This window comes from Corythoichthys intestinalis, chromosome 5 (genome assembly GCF_030265065.1).
Source record: "Corythoichthys intestinalis isolate RoL2023-P3 chromosome 5, ASM3026506v1, whole genome shotgun sequence".
Classification (NCBI taxonomy): Eukaryota; Metazoa; Chordata; class Actinopteri; order Syngnathiformes; family Syngnathidae; genus Corythoichthys; species Corythoichthys intestinalis.
Window position 1 is genome coordinate 3805278 of NC_080399.1, and position 18239 is coordinate 3823516.

General features: G+C 37.9%; 1 protein-coding gene across 1 annotated transcript; it reads left to right on the top strand.

Annotated features, from left to right (window-relative positions):
* Positions 1-1933: 1933 nt before the first annotated feature.
* On the top strand, positions 1934-16438 carry LOC130916488 (galactose-specific lectin nattectin-like). Its single transcript, XM_057837253.1, has 8 exons — positions 1934-2059; positions 6522-6581; positions 6704-6766; positions 12643-12670; positions 12756-12841; positions 12935-13075; positions 16042-16153; positions 16225-16438. Exons 3-8 carry the CDS (start codon positions 6704-6706, stop codon positions 16302-16304), a joined length of 510 nt encoding a protein of 169 aa, XP_057693236.1. The 5' UTR covers positions 1934-2059; positions 6522-6581; the 3' UTR covers positions 16305-16438.
* The last annotated feature ends 1801 nt before the right edge of the window (positions 16439-18239 follow it).

Consider the following 18239-nt stretch of genomic DNA (forward strand, 5'->3'; position numbering starts at 1 on the left):
CCAAAAGTCAAACTCTGCCTATGGCGCTCAGTAATTTAAAGTTGTAAAATCACTACAGGTAGTCCCCGGTTTACGAATGCAGACCCGTGCGGTCCATAAGGCAAGCGAGGCAAAAGCCTAGGGCCTAGCCTAGGCTAGCATCGCAGCGTCCAAAAGGGCGTCAAGAAAATTGTTCAAATAATATTTGATGATAGCAGTATTCCAAGACAATAAAACAAAACAACAACAAAACATCGTATTAAAGTGATCCTCTAACTTAAATAAATGTAGGCACTAATAAACCACAATTGTTCTCTTGTACTAAAATATGTTGTTAGAAACACATAAAATGTTAAATCAATGGCAATATTTTATAATATTTAGTCCATATTTTGACCGTTAGTTGGCGCCATGGTTTGCGGGCTCGCAGTGATGACGTCATTGGTATCTTTCCAAATTTGTAACGTGTTAAACAATTGCTTATTGCTGCCTAAACTCGCGAAGTAAAATGCCACGATGTGCTGCTTTTGGATGCAATTTCCAGTCAAATGGAAACAAGGGGAGTGAAGTGAGTGGTCAAGGTGGAATTATTATTTTTAGTGAATAAATGTGTGTAAGTGGAAGCTTCTCCCCCTTTTTGGTACCTGTATGCACGTACCCTACCCACCACGCGTTACAACTGGCGCCCGAACATTTTTCCTGGATCCTCAGTCAAGTAAGGGATCCGTCTATTTTCTGGATCTCACGGTCCCACCACGTCTGAAATATTGGTTTTGGATCTGTCCCTTTTTTTGATTCGTCGGTCCCACAGCGGCTTTTCGGATCAGTCTATTTTGTGGAATCGACGGCTGCGACATTGCCATGGGATCGGTCTAATTCCTGGATCTTCGAGTGAGTAAAAACCGCAGATTTGGATTACTATTGCTATGCTAGGAGTTTTCCCCAAATCGTACTAAATAATTAAAGCACTATGGCACGCTACAGTGACTCTGACGTGGACCTCACAACAATGTTTGAGTTCGCCATGGAACGCGTGTTTGCTTACTGCTGAGCTCCCGAGTGGAGAGTGGTCAAGGTGGAAATATTATTTTTTGTGAATAAATGTGCATAGTGGAAGCTTCTCCCCTTTTCGGTACTTTTATACACGTATACTAGCTACCACGCGTTACAATGTACAAGACATGGATTACACAAGGTGTGCTCCTTGGCCTGTACTGTAAGTACACGACAGCTCTGGATGCTAACAATCTACTTAATTATATTGGGATAAGTTTGAAAACGCAACATGCTTACCTTGAATATCTGCTAATAAGACCGGACAGCATACACTCTCGCTCACAACCGGACTTCCCAACAGGACTGTCTCGCATCACCAGTTTTGGCCAACTTTTGTCTTATCAGGTATTTGCTGCACGCATTTTTCCCTGAAGCTCGTCTTGTGAACGACCGACAGTGCGGTCCTGCTCTTCACTTTTCAGACCTGGTTCAAATAGGAAGGGAAGAACTGATGACATGTTGGGAAAGCTAACGAGTGACACGCTGGAATTTCGGCAACGGGACCAGTGAGGTCACGCACTGCGACGTAACAAGAATGGCGACCTATCACTGAAAATAATTTTACAAACTTTATTAAAACAAAAACATTAAGAGGAGTTTTAATATCAAATTATTATAACTCATACTAACATTTATCTTTTAAGAATTACTTGTCTTAAAAATAGAGGATCCCTTTAAGTCTTTAAATAATAATGAAATCATATTTCTAGTGTGCCTTCTGCCCGTTTCATCGTTTCCTGTGATGCGGTAATGGCGTACCGCACGCAGGCTATTTTTAGACCGTGACGTCGCATCGTAAAGCGGAAGTAAAGCCGAAGTGGGACATTATAGACCCGCCCTCGCATAGATTCAACGTAATTTGTGCTACTTTTCTCCGGTAATTTTTCAAAAACGAACATGCCGATCACGCATCACAGACCGAATCAACTCGCTCGGACTTTAACACCAGCTCGGTGAATCCATTCACATTTAATATGCAGTAAACATTATGTTGGGTTGGCATGGTCTTTCAGAGGACAAAGAGGTAAGCCATTTTTATATTTTTAACTTATTCTTTTAGCGTAACGTTGTGCTGTACTGCTTCTGTCTGACAATGAATGACCTGAAAAGAATTACAATGCTATCTGACTGCCACTGTTACCGTTTCCGTTATATATATATATATATATATATATATATATAAAAGACTTTAGTAAGGGGGAAGTGTAAATAAATTATAGAATTAAGATGTGTTATCAATGAAAAAATCAAAAGTGTTCGTTGGCTGTCACTGAGTTGCATTTGCGATCGCTACACAAAGCTAACTAAATTATCCCCTAGGACAACTAGAGGATATATAAGAAAGACAGGGCTGATGGTAAAGGATAGCTTGTTGAAACAGGAGAATGTCATTGTCAGTCGCGTCGATAAAAAAGCTAAAGCTATGCTTAGGTCGGCTCGATTTTTTTGGTCTTTTTCAGCCTTCGACACTCAAGCCATCTCTTTAACTGAACATTTTTATGTTCTTCCACATCTTTGCCAGTCAATTTGGCACCAGGCACATCATTTTCGGAGAGAATTAGTAGGTTTAGCTCTGTAAACATCTCCTTCATACACGATTTCCATTCATTTCCTATTAGGGACAAACGGGGGCTTGTCCCTACTTAGCAACAGTAGCTAATGTCATGAATATTAATGAGCGGAAGTGACGTGTTGCTTTCGGTACGCCATTAGTCTTTTAATCTGCCAGTTAGCCACGCCTACCATTATAGGGCTCTAGCGTCCCCAACAGGTAGATGACGTCAGCTGGAGAATGGGCTCATTGGTTTTACTATTCAGCCCATTGAGGGGGAATTATTCAGAATGAGGACAACGCGACGAAGAGAGCCATAAAATGTGTGTTTCAGTCTCTGTACTCCAATATTTTAACACGATATTCTTTTTATCCAAGTATTTTTTTCCCCAATAGCTAAATAAATGGCTTGAGAAGGACCAGTCAGCCCGTCAAGGGGGAATTATTCACAACGAGGAAAACGCGACGAAGAAAACTGCAAAATGTCATTGTTTCTGTCTCTCTACTTCAATATTTTTACAGGATGTTATTTTCATCCAAGTATTTTTCCCCAATTGCTAAATGAATGGCATGGTCATGACAAATAACAGTCTTGTGCTAAATGGAATATGAAAAAAAAAAAAAAAAATGCACTAATTCAGGACGACATGGCAAAATTACTCCATAATGGTCAAAACTGTCGACTTCACCTTTACTATCCCACCTCCCGAACGATATTTTATGACACCTAAATCGGGCTTATGTCATTTCCCTTCCCCGGCTTCGGAGAATGTAAACAAACCAAGAGGCGTGACAGCTAGCCGACATGCTATCCCAAGCCGAGTGATGTTTCAAAGTCTTCGAAGCTGAAAATCACACATAACTAGCCCAGAATCTTTGACATGACGACTGGGTTGTCGATTGTCTTCGCCGATCGGCAAACCGCCCGGCGGAGAGCAATTTACAATTCGTTCCCCGGAGGAGGGTGGCCGCAGTTGTTGTGCAGCTAATGTGCATGAGGAGAGCTCTTTACATGCCTATCAATGATCAAACGTAAGTAGTCCTTTATTTGAAGAAAGTTTGGAGTGTTTACTTTGTAATCGCTGTATTCGCGGCTATTTTTAACACAAAGTTGCAATTTCTGATCGGGTGGAAAATTTGACTGAATATCGGGCACACCAAGAGTGCAAAAGCCAAGTATAGTGCGTATAGGGGTATGTGCGACAAGGGGCATGTCAGCCACAAAATGCAAGCCACCTCCGTATTAAAATGATCCCAGTATTTGACATAATACAAAACAAGATGTTTAACTCACTTCCTCGTAAGTCCTATGGTCCCACAGTAGTAGAGCTTGTTTTGGCCAATAGCCACGGTGAATGGGAACCTTTTGAAACTCCAAAAAGGCGCACATGCCTCTCCCTCATACAGCAAGATTTTTCTGCAGCCGTTTGGCTGGCGTGATGCGAAAAATAAACGTATTAATCCGCAAAATCAGCTGAATCTTAAGTTCTTCTCTTACAACAGTACGGCTGTATAGTGAAGAGGACTCCTTCTACCGTACACGTTAGGGATGTCCCGATCCAGGTTTTTGCACTTCCGATCCGATACCGATATTGTTTTGCACTTCCGATCCGATACCGATACTGGCCGATACCGACCTATCTGAGCATGTGTTAAAGTTATTTAGCCTCCTTATTTAGTTGTCAGACTCATGTTGAAAAAGGTTTTAGTACTCTTGATAACAACTAGCCAGCTGAATTAGGTGAGTTTGAATAACACACAACGGTTGGTAACAAGAAACTGACCTGTGTGACAAACACAAAACATTATAAATAACAAACAGAAATGGCATAGTCAGTCAGTAAAACGTGCAAATAAACTCTTAAAAAAGCAAAACACACAAACAACCTCAGTGGAAAATCCTACAAATCCGCCAAGCTATTCGATGCTTTTTATGTTTCGTGCATTAGTAACAAAAATTGTATAAAAAGCCTCTCAGGTTTAAATAAACGACTATTTCAGTATCAAGTTAACATTTTAAAACAGTAAATTGCTCCCGTTATTCCATAATTTCCCTTCTGTCTACTTTCGACATGTGAAAGTTTTAAAACTGTTTCGAAGATAGGTTCAAGTCAAGATTTTGCCAATTCGGGAGTATTTTAGAATATAAGTTAATTAGGTTGACTTGGAAGGTTCACAACAGCCTACTAGCGAAGTCTTCTGCTTTAAGATGGCGGCGGTTTACTAACGCATCTAGTTTTCAATACTTCTATATTGCTAACGCAGTCGAGTCTGTCGTGTAGCATCTAGTTCTATATACATATGATATCTATTATCTCCAGAAAATCTATGTTGACGTAGTTTGTAGCGACTGTGAGCATCAGTCAGGTATTCTTGTATTTTTTATGCAGCGGCATGAGTTGAGCTAAAGCCGTGAGTCAAGCATTGACATTACCCGGCTCTATGACAAGCATGTTTACTTTCGGGACGCAATGCGGTCCGTTTCTCATTGCGTCCCGAAGACCGCGCTGTGTATTAGTTCCGCTTTACTTGACATATTTCAAAAATCGGAATTTGGATGTTTGTGAATCGTTCTCGAATCTTCCACGGCCAAATCGCTCAAGGGTGTAATGACGGCTGGGCATGTTGTACCGTGGTTCTAAGTGTTGGTTACTCACGAAAGATAATGGCTCGTCATCTAGAATGAATTCTTCGGCAATGACTCTTGTTATTCCCTCGGCTTTGGGACTGTTGAGTACCAGTTTGTCACGCATTGCAAAAGTTTCTGCCAGTGTTAGTTGCATTGGACCTTTCTTTTTGTCATCGGTTTTCTCAACATACTCCTCATATTGTTTGTGGTGGTGTTTCGCTAAATGCTTGATTAGGTTGGTTGTATTAAAACTCCTTACAGCTTTACCACTACGCTTGACTTTATTTTGGCATATGTTGCACTCTGCTTCTTCGTCTTTGTCGTCCTTTAAGATGAAATGATCCCACACAGCTGACATTTTTACCGATAAAGTCTCTCGGTAAATTGGGAGACGGTAATGTAAATGTAGTGTGTTGAAGGTGTGCCGTAAAATGCGGACCAGATTTTAGGGAAACCGAAGCAAAAACTGGAATGGATTATGTAAATTGGTGCGCTGGAAAACCCGGATCGGACTTTAAAAAAAAAAAACTGGATCAGAAGTCTGGATCAAAATTTTTCCGTGTTCCGATCCGATACCGATGCGCATTTTTTTTTGCCCATATCGGCGTCCGATCCGATCCAAATATCGGATCGGGACATCTCCAATACACGTCACAGCACCCTCTTTCTCAACTCGAGACTGTTGCCGGAAGTCACTCATTTTCATGGCGAGGGATTAAAAAAAACTAAAATATAGCGATCGCTTCCACACACATCCAAGCGGTCCATATTGTTCAGGAGCATAAATTACCGCGTGTATTATGAAATAAACCTGCTTTTTTCGTGTCACATGCACTTTAAGTGTTAAAGGGTTAATGGCTATATTTTGAGTTATTTTGAGGGGAAAATAAATCAACTCTTTTATATAAGCTGCACTCAGACTACTTTTCATTGTGTCAAAGTGTCATTTTGTCAGTGTTGTCCCATGAAAAGATATACTTAAATATCTGCAGAAATGCGAGGCGTGTACTCACTTTTGTGATACATTGTAAGTTCTGCATGCACTCGATCGGAACATCATTAGTCCCAACCTGTATGGTTTTCAGGTTACAAGTGAGTTTATGTGAGTTCGGTGAGTGTCTCGTGAGAATTCGTGACCTGAAAAGTTGGCATGATCGCTTGTTTAAAAACCCATTTGGCAGATATCTAAATACAGTCATATAATTTATTTAATTATCTTTTTGTTGGCTCCCATAATTATCGTGGAATCTGGTTTGGTAACCTGATTGGCATGATGTTGCACATATGCCATCCTCCAACTGACAGAACATCATATAAAAGGAATAATCGCAGTCAACTTCAGTATCAAGCTTCACAGCTGCAAAGGTAAAATCTCTCTTGAAACTCAGTGTCAAGTGATTTTTTTCAGCATTGCATTATTATATGACATGACGAGAATATTTATTGTCAGATGTATCCTTTTTTTTTTTTTTGCTCTTGTTTCACAGATGGCATTCACTCTACGCTCGTTCTTCCTCCTCTTAGCGATCTGTGGACTTTTTACTAAAGTCGTAAGTCAAATCTCCCTCTACCTAGATTGAACTATTCACTTTTGTGTTTGTGTATGTACTATATATTCATAAAAATAACAAATGTTTATTCGCTCCTCTCACTAAATCGGGTAATTGGGTGCCATGACAGCGACACCTTCTTAAAAAATGTTTACATTTATTTATAAATATGCATATTAGGGCTGTCAAAATTATCGCGTTAACGGGCGGTAATTATTTTTTTTTAATTAATCATGTTAAAATATTTGACGCGATTAACGCACATGCCCCGCTCAGACAGATTTAAATGACAGTACAGTGAAATGCCCACATGTTAATTGTGTTTTATGGAGTTTTTCTGCCCTCTGCTGGCGCTTGGGTGCGACTGATTTTATAGGCTTCAGCTCCCATGAGCATTGTGTAAGTAATTATTGACATCAACAATGGCGGGCTACTAGTTTATTTTTTGATTGGAATTTTTACAAATTTTATTAAAACGAAAACATTAAGAGGGGTTTTAATATAAAATTTCTATAACTTGTACTAACATTTATCTTTTAAGAACTACAAGTCTTTCTATCCATGGATCGCTTAAACAGAATGTTAATAATGTTAATGCCATCTTGTTCATTTATTGTTATAATAAACAAATACAGTCCCTATGTACCATATGTTGAATGTATATATCTATCTTGTGTCTTATCTTTCCATTCCAAAAAAATATGGCATATTTTATAGATGGTTTGAATTGCGATTAATTGCGATTAATTACGATTAATTAATTTTTAAGCTGTAATTAACTCGATTAAAACTTTTAATCATTTGACAGCCCTAATGCATATATTTTTTACCATCTGGGTAGCGCAACTAGCGATTGGAAAGCAGTTCTTGAAAAGTACATATGGAGCAACGTCAATTCTTAGTACTCCCTCATAGACTTCACTATCAGTTGACAGGACACGGGGATTGGGGCCGATCCGTTGGGGGCCTATAATTCAAATATTTTCAAAACCCTTTGTCATATACAGGGGTGAAAGTGGGCCAGAAGGGTCAGGAACGCAGTTCCGGTATAAGATTCAGGGCCGGAATGCTGTTCCGGGACACGGTGCTTTGATTCCGAACATATAACGACAACTGTCAAAACGCTATATAGATATATATTAAAAAAAAAAAAAATGCTAAGCTGCCACACATGTATTTCATCTCCAAGAAAAAAACAATCTACCAACATCAAATTTACATACACAAGTGTTAACAGCAATCATAATAAAGTGCTTGTGTAGCGTAATCTGTTTTCACCAATATTTATTAATTATTTTATTCCATGGACGGCATGGAGGTTTCCCCAACTGCTGCAGTTATGAGTCTGACGATGAGGAGTCGCATCAATGTGTGAATGCACGCAGCAAAGCAAAACGCCTGGACTCATTTATCTGTTCAATTGGCTGACATACTGACATGTGATCAGCAGAGATACTTAGCTCTGATTGGTTCAAATGTGGATGTTTTCTGGAACAGCAAAAAAAAAAAAAAAAAAAAAATGTTGAATTGATGCGACAAAAAATGGGCAATGCAACATAAAATGGATCAAATCTTTCAGAGCAACGAAAGAGTTGAAGAGGCTTGTTTATCAGATTTAGTTTTATTTGCTCCGATGGGGAGGTTCAGAACATCTTAGCTGTCAATGTACACTTTGGACTCATATTTGTTCATTTAAGTTAGGCTACTTATTCATTTCCTTATGATTTAAAAAAATTGTTTGCCAATTTTTGCGCGATTTTCAAAATATAATCCATTTCACTCTGCATAATATAAGTCATTTGTACTTATTTTTCTGAATGTATGTTACTTATATCTTTGTAATTTAAAAAAAAAAACAATTAAATGTTTACATTAACTTCCATTTTAATGTACATCCTATGTTCTTAAGTAGTTAAAATTGAGATTTGGCATTTAGAATGTGAGGAAATGAGGGAAAATAAAAATTAGGAGATGGAGGTTGGGGTTATTGCTGTCTTTGTTAAATTTTATTGTGCAAATCATTGAAAAAATACAATTTTGAATGAAAATCAGTTTTTGTATGCATTATAGAAGTAACTGTGCTAAAATAGTTTCCTTTGCATTTCAGCAGTTTAAGAAGTTTGACCGCCCCCCCCCCCCCCCCCCACACACACACACACACACACAAATGAAATAAATAATAAATAAAATTTCTGGCTCTGTGGCGACCTTCACGTCGGAGAGTTCCGGCAAGAAATTCGAGCCACTTTCACCCCTGGTCATATATGAGTCTCCATGAGCAGCGACATCAAAAATTCAAAAGTCTTTATACAAGTATGACAAAATTTAAAATGGCTATAAATTCTCAAATTTTACGCTAGACGCACAAAAATCACCAAATGCAGATATAATCAACTATATTATCAGGATCAATAGCCAATATTTGACTTTTTTTTTTTGCCCAAAATGGCAACATAATTTTAAAAAAATGTAGTTTAAGTATTAAGTTTTCAACAGCTAAGAAATCACTCAATTTTCACATCAGGAACTTAATACTTGAAGAAAGCATGCAGAATCATCTTATTTTCACTCAACAAAAGCAAAATTTGCATTTTTTTTTTTTTATATATACAAACACAACTTATTTAGGTAGAATTCCCATGTCACTATTGTCTCAGCACATCTTGCCAACTATCTGGCCCTCCTCGTTTTTAGATAAAAATGTTACATAAAATAAAACACGTAAAAGGTGATTTAAAAAAAAAAAAAAAAATTTTTTTTTTTTTTTTGTATAGACGAAGAAATGTCTAAATTACTACTTTTTTTTGCCAAAAACAGACAGTTGGCTGAAAATGACCTGATCATTTGAATGTAAGGTCACGCTACTGTGTATGGATACAACATGGCGGCCATCACAAAACAAAGAACTTTTTACGTTTGAACCCTAACCCTATAGATATGATCATGGAACAGTCTAGATTCTCGGTTAAAAGATGAAAAAAGGCAGTTATCATTCATTTTACGTAAAAAATTTGAGCTATAATTAGACTATTGCGTAAACCCAACATGGCAACCATCACAAAACAAAGAGCTTTTTAAGTTGAAAAATCTTGCAAATAGATGCGTACATCCCGGAATTTCTATAGATATGAAATTAGAACATTCTAGATTCTTGGAAGCAAAAAAGCAACAAAAAAAAACCTGCCTGTTATTATTCGTTTCACATAAATATTTTAAGCTAAAATTGCGAACATTTTTTCCATGCATTTTTTTCCACAATGTTTCGAAGTGCATGCTAGTGCTATTTTATATAACAATTACTAGTGTTGCGCTAATATCATTTTTGGGCCCCGATACCTGGCTGTGCAGTATCGGCTGATACATTCCGATACCACTCCGTTTGAAATATATATACTGTTTATATGAAGGGTTACATACTTGGATGTGAAATCATTGCTATCATGGCTTTGTCAGGCTGCTGCTTACCTTTGTGAAACAGGGAAAAAAGACTAATACAAAGCGAATCCAGTCCAACTTTTTATTGCATACCTGGAATGGGTGACAAATAATAATAAGAATTTCAATAATAACTGATCACAGCATTCCGTCTCTTTATTATTCTCCCTCTCTGTGCACCAGCAGCAACATAACTCCATCTTTATAGCAACGCACAAATGCAAGCAGCGCACGAGTATCTCTCTCTCTCTCTCTCTGACACGAACAATTTAGCCACTTAGCTTAGCTTACTTTGCTAACTTCTACAGCACTTTTGAATAGGCTGGCCACCCGTCCTTTGAAATAAGGAATCGTTCAGAATTGGGAATTAAAAGTTGAACCAACTGAACTAATATTGAATATATATAAATTAGGGCGCGAGGGAGGCATCCCTTATTTCTATTTCTGAAAGGTGGCAACCCTACTTTTTAAAAAGGTCTCAAGTTACTGCGGCATTTCTTTCTGTAAAAGACAGTAAAAGTAAAGTAGACGAAGTGAACTGACCAGAGTTTGATGCTCCGGTCCAGTCCCCTTCCTCTGGATTGCAGTCCTCGTGTTGCAGCCTCCAACTCTTTGTGTTCGTTCACGTTTCGTCTTCAAATGTTTTAATAGGGTCGAGGTATTGAAATTGGCCAAATTAACTCCACCTCTTGACATTTTCATGCCGCAAATCTTGCATGCAGCCATTGTACTCGACGTAGTTTCTATGCTGAATGATTTCCAGACTGCCGAGATTCCTTGTTTGTTTTTCCTCCATATGAAAAAGCTGCCCGGCATTGGTTAAGAGAGATTATTGGCCCGCTCTCATTGGTCTGGAGCAGGATGATAGCTGCTTGGCATGAAAAGTGTCAGGGAAAAGAAGGCTGCATTCAAGCAACACCAGTAAATGGTATCAGTGCCCTATTTGTTGGTACTCGCCGATACCGATGCCATCATCTTAGTGCCGTATTGCGCCCCCCCTGCCAATACTAGTATTGGTGCAACATTAACTCATTCACTCCCAGCCATTTTCATCAGTGCAACCCCCTTCGCTCCCGGCCGTTTTACTGGATTTTGACTGATTTTGCAAGGCCCACAGAAAATTCTGTTCTATTGCTATATGAACATGGAACCCACCAAAAGAAAGATTAGACTCTTTTCTTTATGCAGAAAAAAAAGTTAGTTCATATCTTTTTCCATTCTTTAGAAATCAGCATTAGAAAATAGCGTAGTCTGAGCAATTTTCCAATTTCTGATGACAAAACAGAGAAATTGAGCTTTTTGTCAACGCATACATTTCAAACATAACTTTGACTTTAACACAGCTATTTTTTGCTTTTGTTACATCCCAAACATCTGAATAATGTTTTTCTTTCACAAAATAAGATAAACAACAAGACAAATAGAGCTTTTGATAGCAAAGTAACAATTTATTTACACATAACTAACTGAGAGATGACGCTGTTGTGGCCGCGACAGCCGGGGTAAACTTTTCACTTATCACCGCCTGTCTCATAAAGATGGATTTATTTGAGTCTTTCTTTTGTGGTGACCACTGCCTCATGGCAGAGTTCGCCTGGGGAACTTGTGTTCCTGGTGGGGAACTGTTTTGGCCTTGCGCGTTTCCCTACGGGACACTGGAGGGTGCAGGGGATGCGAGCGGCCGAGCGCGGTGGCACGGGCTCTGCTCGGCAAGCAGCACGGACTCAACGGCATTGTCTGCTGCACTGGTGGTCCCGGTTGTTCTGCTCGGTCATCCAGCGCCTGGCATCCCGGGCATCCTCCTGGTTGTTCTGCTCGTTCGTCCGCCACCTGGCATCCCGGACGTCCATTCGGTCGTCTCCCGCACACCGACCGTTTGTTCCGTTGAATCGGGTTGGGGGTCTTACCAAATGCGCTACTGCCCTCTAGTGGCCAGTTTTATTGCTTTAAAATCGATTTTCAGCATTGTACTTTGGAGCTAGGTTGAATCAGAACCTCGAGATGTCTCTTGTGAAAAAAAAACGTCAAAGACCTTTAAATACGTCTTTGGGACACTGAAACAATTAAAAATAGAACGTATTTATACGTTTTTGGGAGCAAATTAGTTAATAATTACCTTAAACCCACGATCAAATCACTCGAGACACTCTTGCCTGCTTGAATGCAGTAAAACTTTTGTCCTTTTTCCACCTAAATCCGGTGTTTGAACGCAGCTTGTGTTTGAGTTTATCACAGTGAAAGCCAACTCAACTTCGGCCTAGGTCGGCCCCCAACAGGAAGGCGAGGCGCAATATTTGTGGGAGCTGTCTTGTCAACTGATAGTGAAGTCTATGACTCCCTGATACTGATGACATCATTTTAGGCCTTATCATTGCTGCACTCGTTTTTATTTATATCAACGTGCGGGCACCCAAGATCTAACTGAATGCTTTTCTTCACAGTCGTCTGTTCAGAAGACAAAAGTGAAAAGTAAGAAACTGACAGACAAAAATATTTGCCAGAATTGAGACCAGATATTTCCCGTCTTCCTTCTAACACAATCATTTTGTCGTAGATAATAACTGTCCCAAAGGATGGAGTCGCTTGGACTGTCATTGTTACATCTACCAACCTGTCGCGAGGGACCTTCCAGATGCAGAGGTATGGAAAGTTCAAGTTCAAATGAAGTTCCTAACTATAGCCTAAACTGCCTGACTAAGTAAAAACAATTTGTCCACTCTCTTTTTACATCAGAACGTCTGCAATATTCTTGGTGGAAATGTAGTTTCCATCCACAGTGCCCTGGAAAATGCGTTTGTGCATGAACTGTTTAGAGAGGATAGGAGTAGTGATGATGACGACACTCTATGGATTGGACTCAACGATGCAATTGAGGTAAAACACTGACCAGATTCTTCAGACTGAATCCTTTCACTAGTGTTAGAAACAGTAGTGAAATGTGCCAGTTATTCACTTGGGGTACTTTGGTTTAGCTTTGGAAAACAATGTTCTATTCTTGTCAGTGTTGGGCACGTTACTTTAAAAAAGTAATTAGTTATAGTTACTCACTACTTCTTCCAAAAAGTAACTGAGTTAGTAACTGAATTAAAAGTAAAAGTAAGTAATTACGAGGGAAAGTAACTATTTCCGTTACTTTAAGTTGTTGGATGTGAAAGAATTTGAAATTTGCTGAGCAGTATTCGAGTCAGTTGAAAAGAGAAGAACAGACAGGTAACTGTTTTATAGAACCTTGTAATATTCAATGCACCTCACCAGCAACAGATTTATCCTACACTTGAAGTGCAACAAAAATAAACAGATTTGAATCGCTTACCACAAATTTTGACAAAAGCTTAGCCCCGGGACATAAATTACACTTTACATGCACGTTCTTTCCTTCAATTTCGACCAACTTGAAATAGTGTTAATATCTCCACCTCGTAAAGGACAAATTTTCCTCTGAATGCTTTGCCATCATATCCCTCTGCATCTCTTTTGCGTGTGTGTGTTTCCCGCACGCGCTGTTCTGGTTTGTGCGTGAAAACACCGGCTCTGAAGTACGTGCGCTATTAGGCTCGAGCGTTTACGTCACAGACTGTGGGATCACGTGAGATTTGTAAGTAAGTAACGCACCGCTTTTGACCGTCAGTAACTGTAACGGCGTTGTAACAGCGGAAAAAATAATTAGTTAGATTACAACGTTAGTAAGTTAGTTTCCAATAGGAAAAAAATACCTTAAATCAACAGGAATTGATCTGAAAAAGCCCCCAAATCGAGAGGGAAAGCGTTGCGTTCAACAGTAAATGAACCAAAATGTACAGTAGGTGAAGCCGGAATGTCCAAAAACGTGCAGGAAGTGACCTGTTACAACAATTATCTAAAATATTTAAATAAATTCAACAACGACGACGACGTCGACATCGACAACAACAACAACAACAAATCAACAACAACAACAACAAATCAACAACTACAAATCAACAACAACAACAAATAAAAGGATCAGTTTTTCTTTAGGAAAAATGCCCGCAAAAGTCCATAATTATTATTTTTATTATTAGGGCTATCAAACGATTAAAATTTTTAATCGAGTTAATCACAGCTTAAAAATTAATCGTAATTAACCACAATTCAAACCATCTAAAAAATATGCCATATTTTTCTGTAAATTATTGTTGGGATGGAAAGATAAGACACATGACGGATATATACATTCAACATACTGTACATAAGTATTATATTTGTTTATTATAACAATAAATCAACAAGTTGGCATTAACATTATTAACATTCTGTTAAAGCGATCCATGGATAGAAAGACTTATTAAAAGATAAATGTAAGTACTAGGGCTGTCAAAATTATCGCGTTAACGGGCGTTAATTAATTTTTTAAATTAATCACGTTAAAATATTTGACGCAATTAACGCAGATGTCCCGCTCAGACAGATTTAAATGACAGTACAGTAAAACGCTCACTTGTGTTTTATGGAGTTTTTCTGCCCTCTGCTGGCGCTTGGGTGCAACTGATTTTTATAGGCTTCCGCACCAATTACATTGTGTAAGTAATTATTGACATCAACAATGGCGGGCTACTAGTTTATTTTTTGAGTGAAAATTTTACAAATTTTATTAAAACGAAAACATTAAGAGGGTTTTTAATATAAAATTTCTATAACTTGTACTAAAATTTTTCTTTTAAGAACTACAAGTCCCTCTATCCATGGATCGCTTTAACAGAATGTTAATAATGTTAATGCCATCTTGTTGATTTATTATTATAATAAACAAATACAGTCCTATGTACCGTATGTTGAATGTATGTATCCATCTTGTGTCTTATCTTTCCATTCCAACAATAATTTACAGAAAAATATGGCATATTTTATAGATGGTTTGAATTGCGATTAATTGCGATTAATTACGATTAATTAATTTTTAATGTGTAATTAACTCGATTAAAAATTTTAATCGTTTGACAGCCCTAGTCAGTACAAGTTATAGAAATTTAATATTAAAACCCCTCTTAATGTTTTCGTTTTAATCAAGTTTGTAAAATTTTTAATCAAAAAATAAACTAGTAGCTCGCCATTGTTGATGTCAATAATAATTATGGTGCTAAAACCCATAAAATCAGTCACACCCAAGCACCAGCAGAGGGCGACAAAACACCAAAAAAAACAAGTATCAAGTGGAAATGACACTGCTGTCAGTTTAATCTGTTTGACCGGGGCATGTGCGTTAAATGTGTCAAATATTTTAACGTGATTAATTAAAAAAAATAATTACCGCCCGTTAACGCGCTAATTTTGACAGCCCTAATTATTATTATTATTTAAATTAAATAAATAGAATTTAAACACAATGGTCCCCTTTGATGGTGCTGAAAGATAATTTAATGTGTATAATAATGCGATTACTTGCATTTAATCTCACATGATTATTCAGGATTAAAATGTGTAATCGTCGTGTAGTTCACAAATTAATTTATTTTATGCCATTGGCAAAACAAAACAAAAAAATACAAAAAATTTAAAATGTTTTATTTAATAATTTATACATGTTCTCCCAACTTTTATCTTGAATTGATTTAGGGCAAATGAACAAACGGATTGGACGTCTAGTACCATCAATGGCAGCCAATGCGTTAACAGGGAAGCAACCCGGAAATGCCCCAAATTGAATATGACGCATGGCAAAGCATCTCCAAACAATTTCCTCAGAAAGTTTTACGATGATTTTTTTTTACGACAGTATCGATGATGAATCAGAAACGAGATTGATTAGGTTAGGGCAAACTAACAGCAGAAGCAAATCTAAGCAGCCATTTTCTTCACATCTGGCTGATATAAATGTCTTCCAGGCTGACACCTTCGTATGGATTGATGGCTCAGAATTTGATTTCAACGGCTTTGATACAGGTGACAGTGAGCCTGTTACCAGCAGTGATGCTTGTGTAACGCTGGCTGAAGACGGTAAGTCAGTGGTTTATCTTTTCTAATAATATCACGCAATTATACAGTATTCACACCGTTATTTCTTACAGATGGACTTTGGAACGTTGAAGACTGCTCAGAGGAATATCCGTATATTTGCATCACCGAAGTTTTGACTCACTCACACTAATCATTACTCTTCCCGTACTGCCTTGAGTAACAATGGAGCTCTCAATGTGACCATATCACTCTTTTGTGGTAGATTTGGATGACTTGGTTTACTGTCAACTTTTTTTTCTTCTTCTGCAATGCTTAATAATCGCCGCCAACAAATTCTGTTATGTCACCGAGCATTGCTTTCTTAAATGAAGGAATCTGTCTGCATCGTCTTGTGTCATTTTTTCATCACAGCGCTCAGGAATTTTAAGGTGTAAAACCACGATAATGATGGAGCCACTCCAACGTATGTTCATTGTTACGTCCCACGGACGGCTCGCTAAGGGCGTAACATAAAACGAGCCACACAAGTTCTCAAGTTCACAGGCGGCACAATTTATTTACAATAATCAAACTCGCAATGAACAATGGATACAAAATACTGAGAGGCGTGGCTTCAGGGTAAGTCCAAGCCAAAACAACAAACAAAAAGAATCTGCATTTAAACCTCACCCGCTAACTAAACCCTGATCATAAAAAGGAAAGAACCAAAAGGCAGCCACCACCCTAGCTACCTACACTAAACAAAACAGGAGAAAACGGGTTGAACAGAAATGGCAACTTACCCCTACTCAGGGGTGAAAGTGGGCCAGAACGGTCAGGAACGCAGTTCCGGTATAAGATTCAGGGCTGGAATGCTTTTCCTGTACACGGTGCTTTGATTCCGAAAATATGACAACTGTCAAAACGCTACGTGAAAAAAATTATTTTTTTTTTTTTAAATGCTAAGCTGCCACACATGCATTTCAGCTCCAAGAAGAAAACAAACTACCAACATCAGATTTACATACACAAGTGTTAACAACAAGAATAATAAAGTGCTTGTGTAGCATAATCCATTTCCACCAATAGTTATTATTTATTTTATTCCACGGACGGCATGGAGGTTTCCCCAGCTGCTGCAGTTATCCGAGTCTGACGATGATGAGTCACGTCAATGTGCGAATGCACCCAGCAAAGCAAAACACCTGGACTTATTTATCCGTTCAATTGGCTGACATACTGACATGTGATCAGCAGAGATGTTTAGCTCTAATTGGTTCAAATGTGCATGTTTACTGGAACAGCAAAAAATAAATAAATAAATAAATAAAAAAAGCTTGTTGAATTGAAAAAAGGGCAATGCAACATAAAATGGATCAAATCATATAGAGCAGGGGTCCCCAAACTATGCGGATACGGCCCGTCTCCACATTTGGTCCGGCCCCCTGGATAAATTTTTTTTTTAAAAATAAAAAAACTTTTTAATTTTTAAATTTTTTTCCCCCCGAATAGCGTTATTTATTTCCTGGCTTTTTTCTGTGAAGAACCCAGAGAGGGTTATTTATTTATTATCTATTTAATTATTATCTATTTAAAGAGATATTGATCTCAATGAGACTGCCAGATAAAATATAGATTAAAAAAAAAAAATAGCGTTATTATAATTTATATTATATTATATTATATTATATTATATTATATTATATTATATTATATTATATTATATTATATTATATTTAGGGTTGTTCCGATCATGTTTTTTTTACTCCCGATCCGATCCCGATCGTTTTAGTTTGAATATCTGCCGATCCCGATATTTCCCGATCCGATGGTTTTTTTTTTGGTGCTCCCGATTCAATTCCAATCATTCCCGAAAATTTTTCCCGACCATATACATTTTGGCAATGCATTAAGAAAAAAATGAATAAAACTCGGACGAATAGCCTATATACATTCATCATACAGTACATAAGTACTGTATTTGTTTATTATGACAATAAATCCTCAAGTTGGCATTTACATTATTAACATTCTTTCTGTGAGAGGGATCCACGGATAGAAACACTTGTAATTCTTAAAGGATAAATGTGACTTTGTATATTGTGACTAAATATTGCCATCTATTGTATTTGTTGAGCTTTCAGTA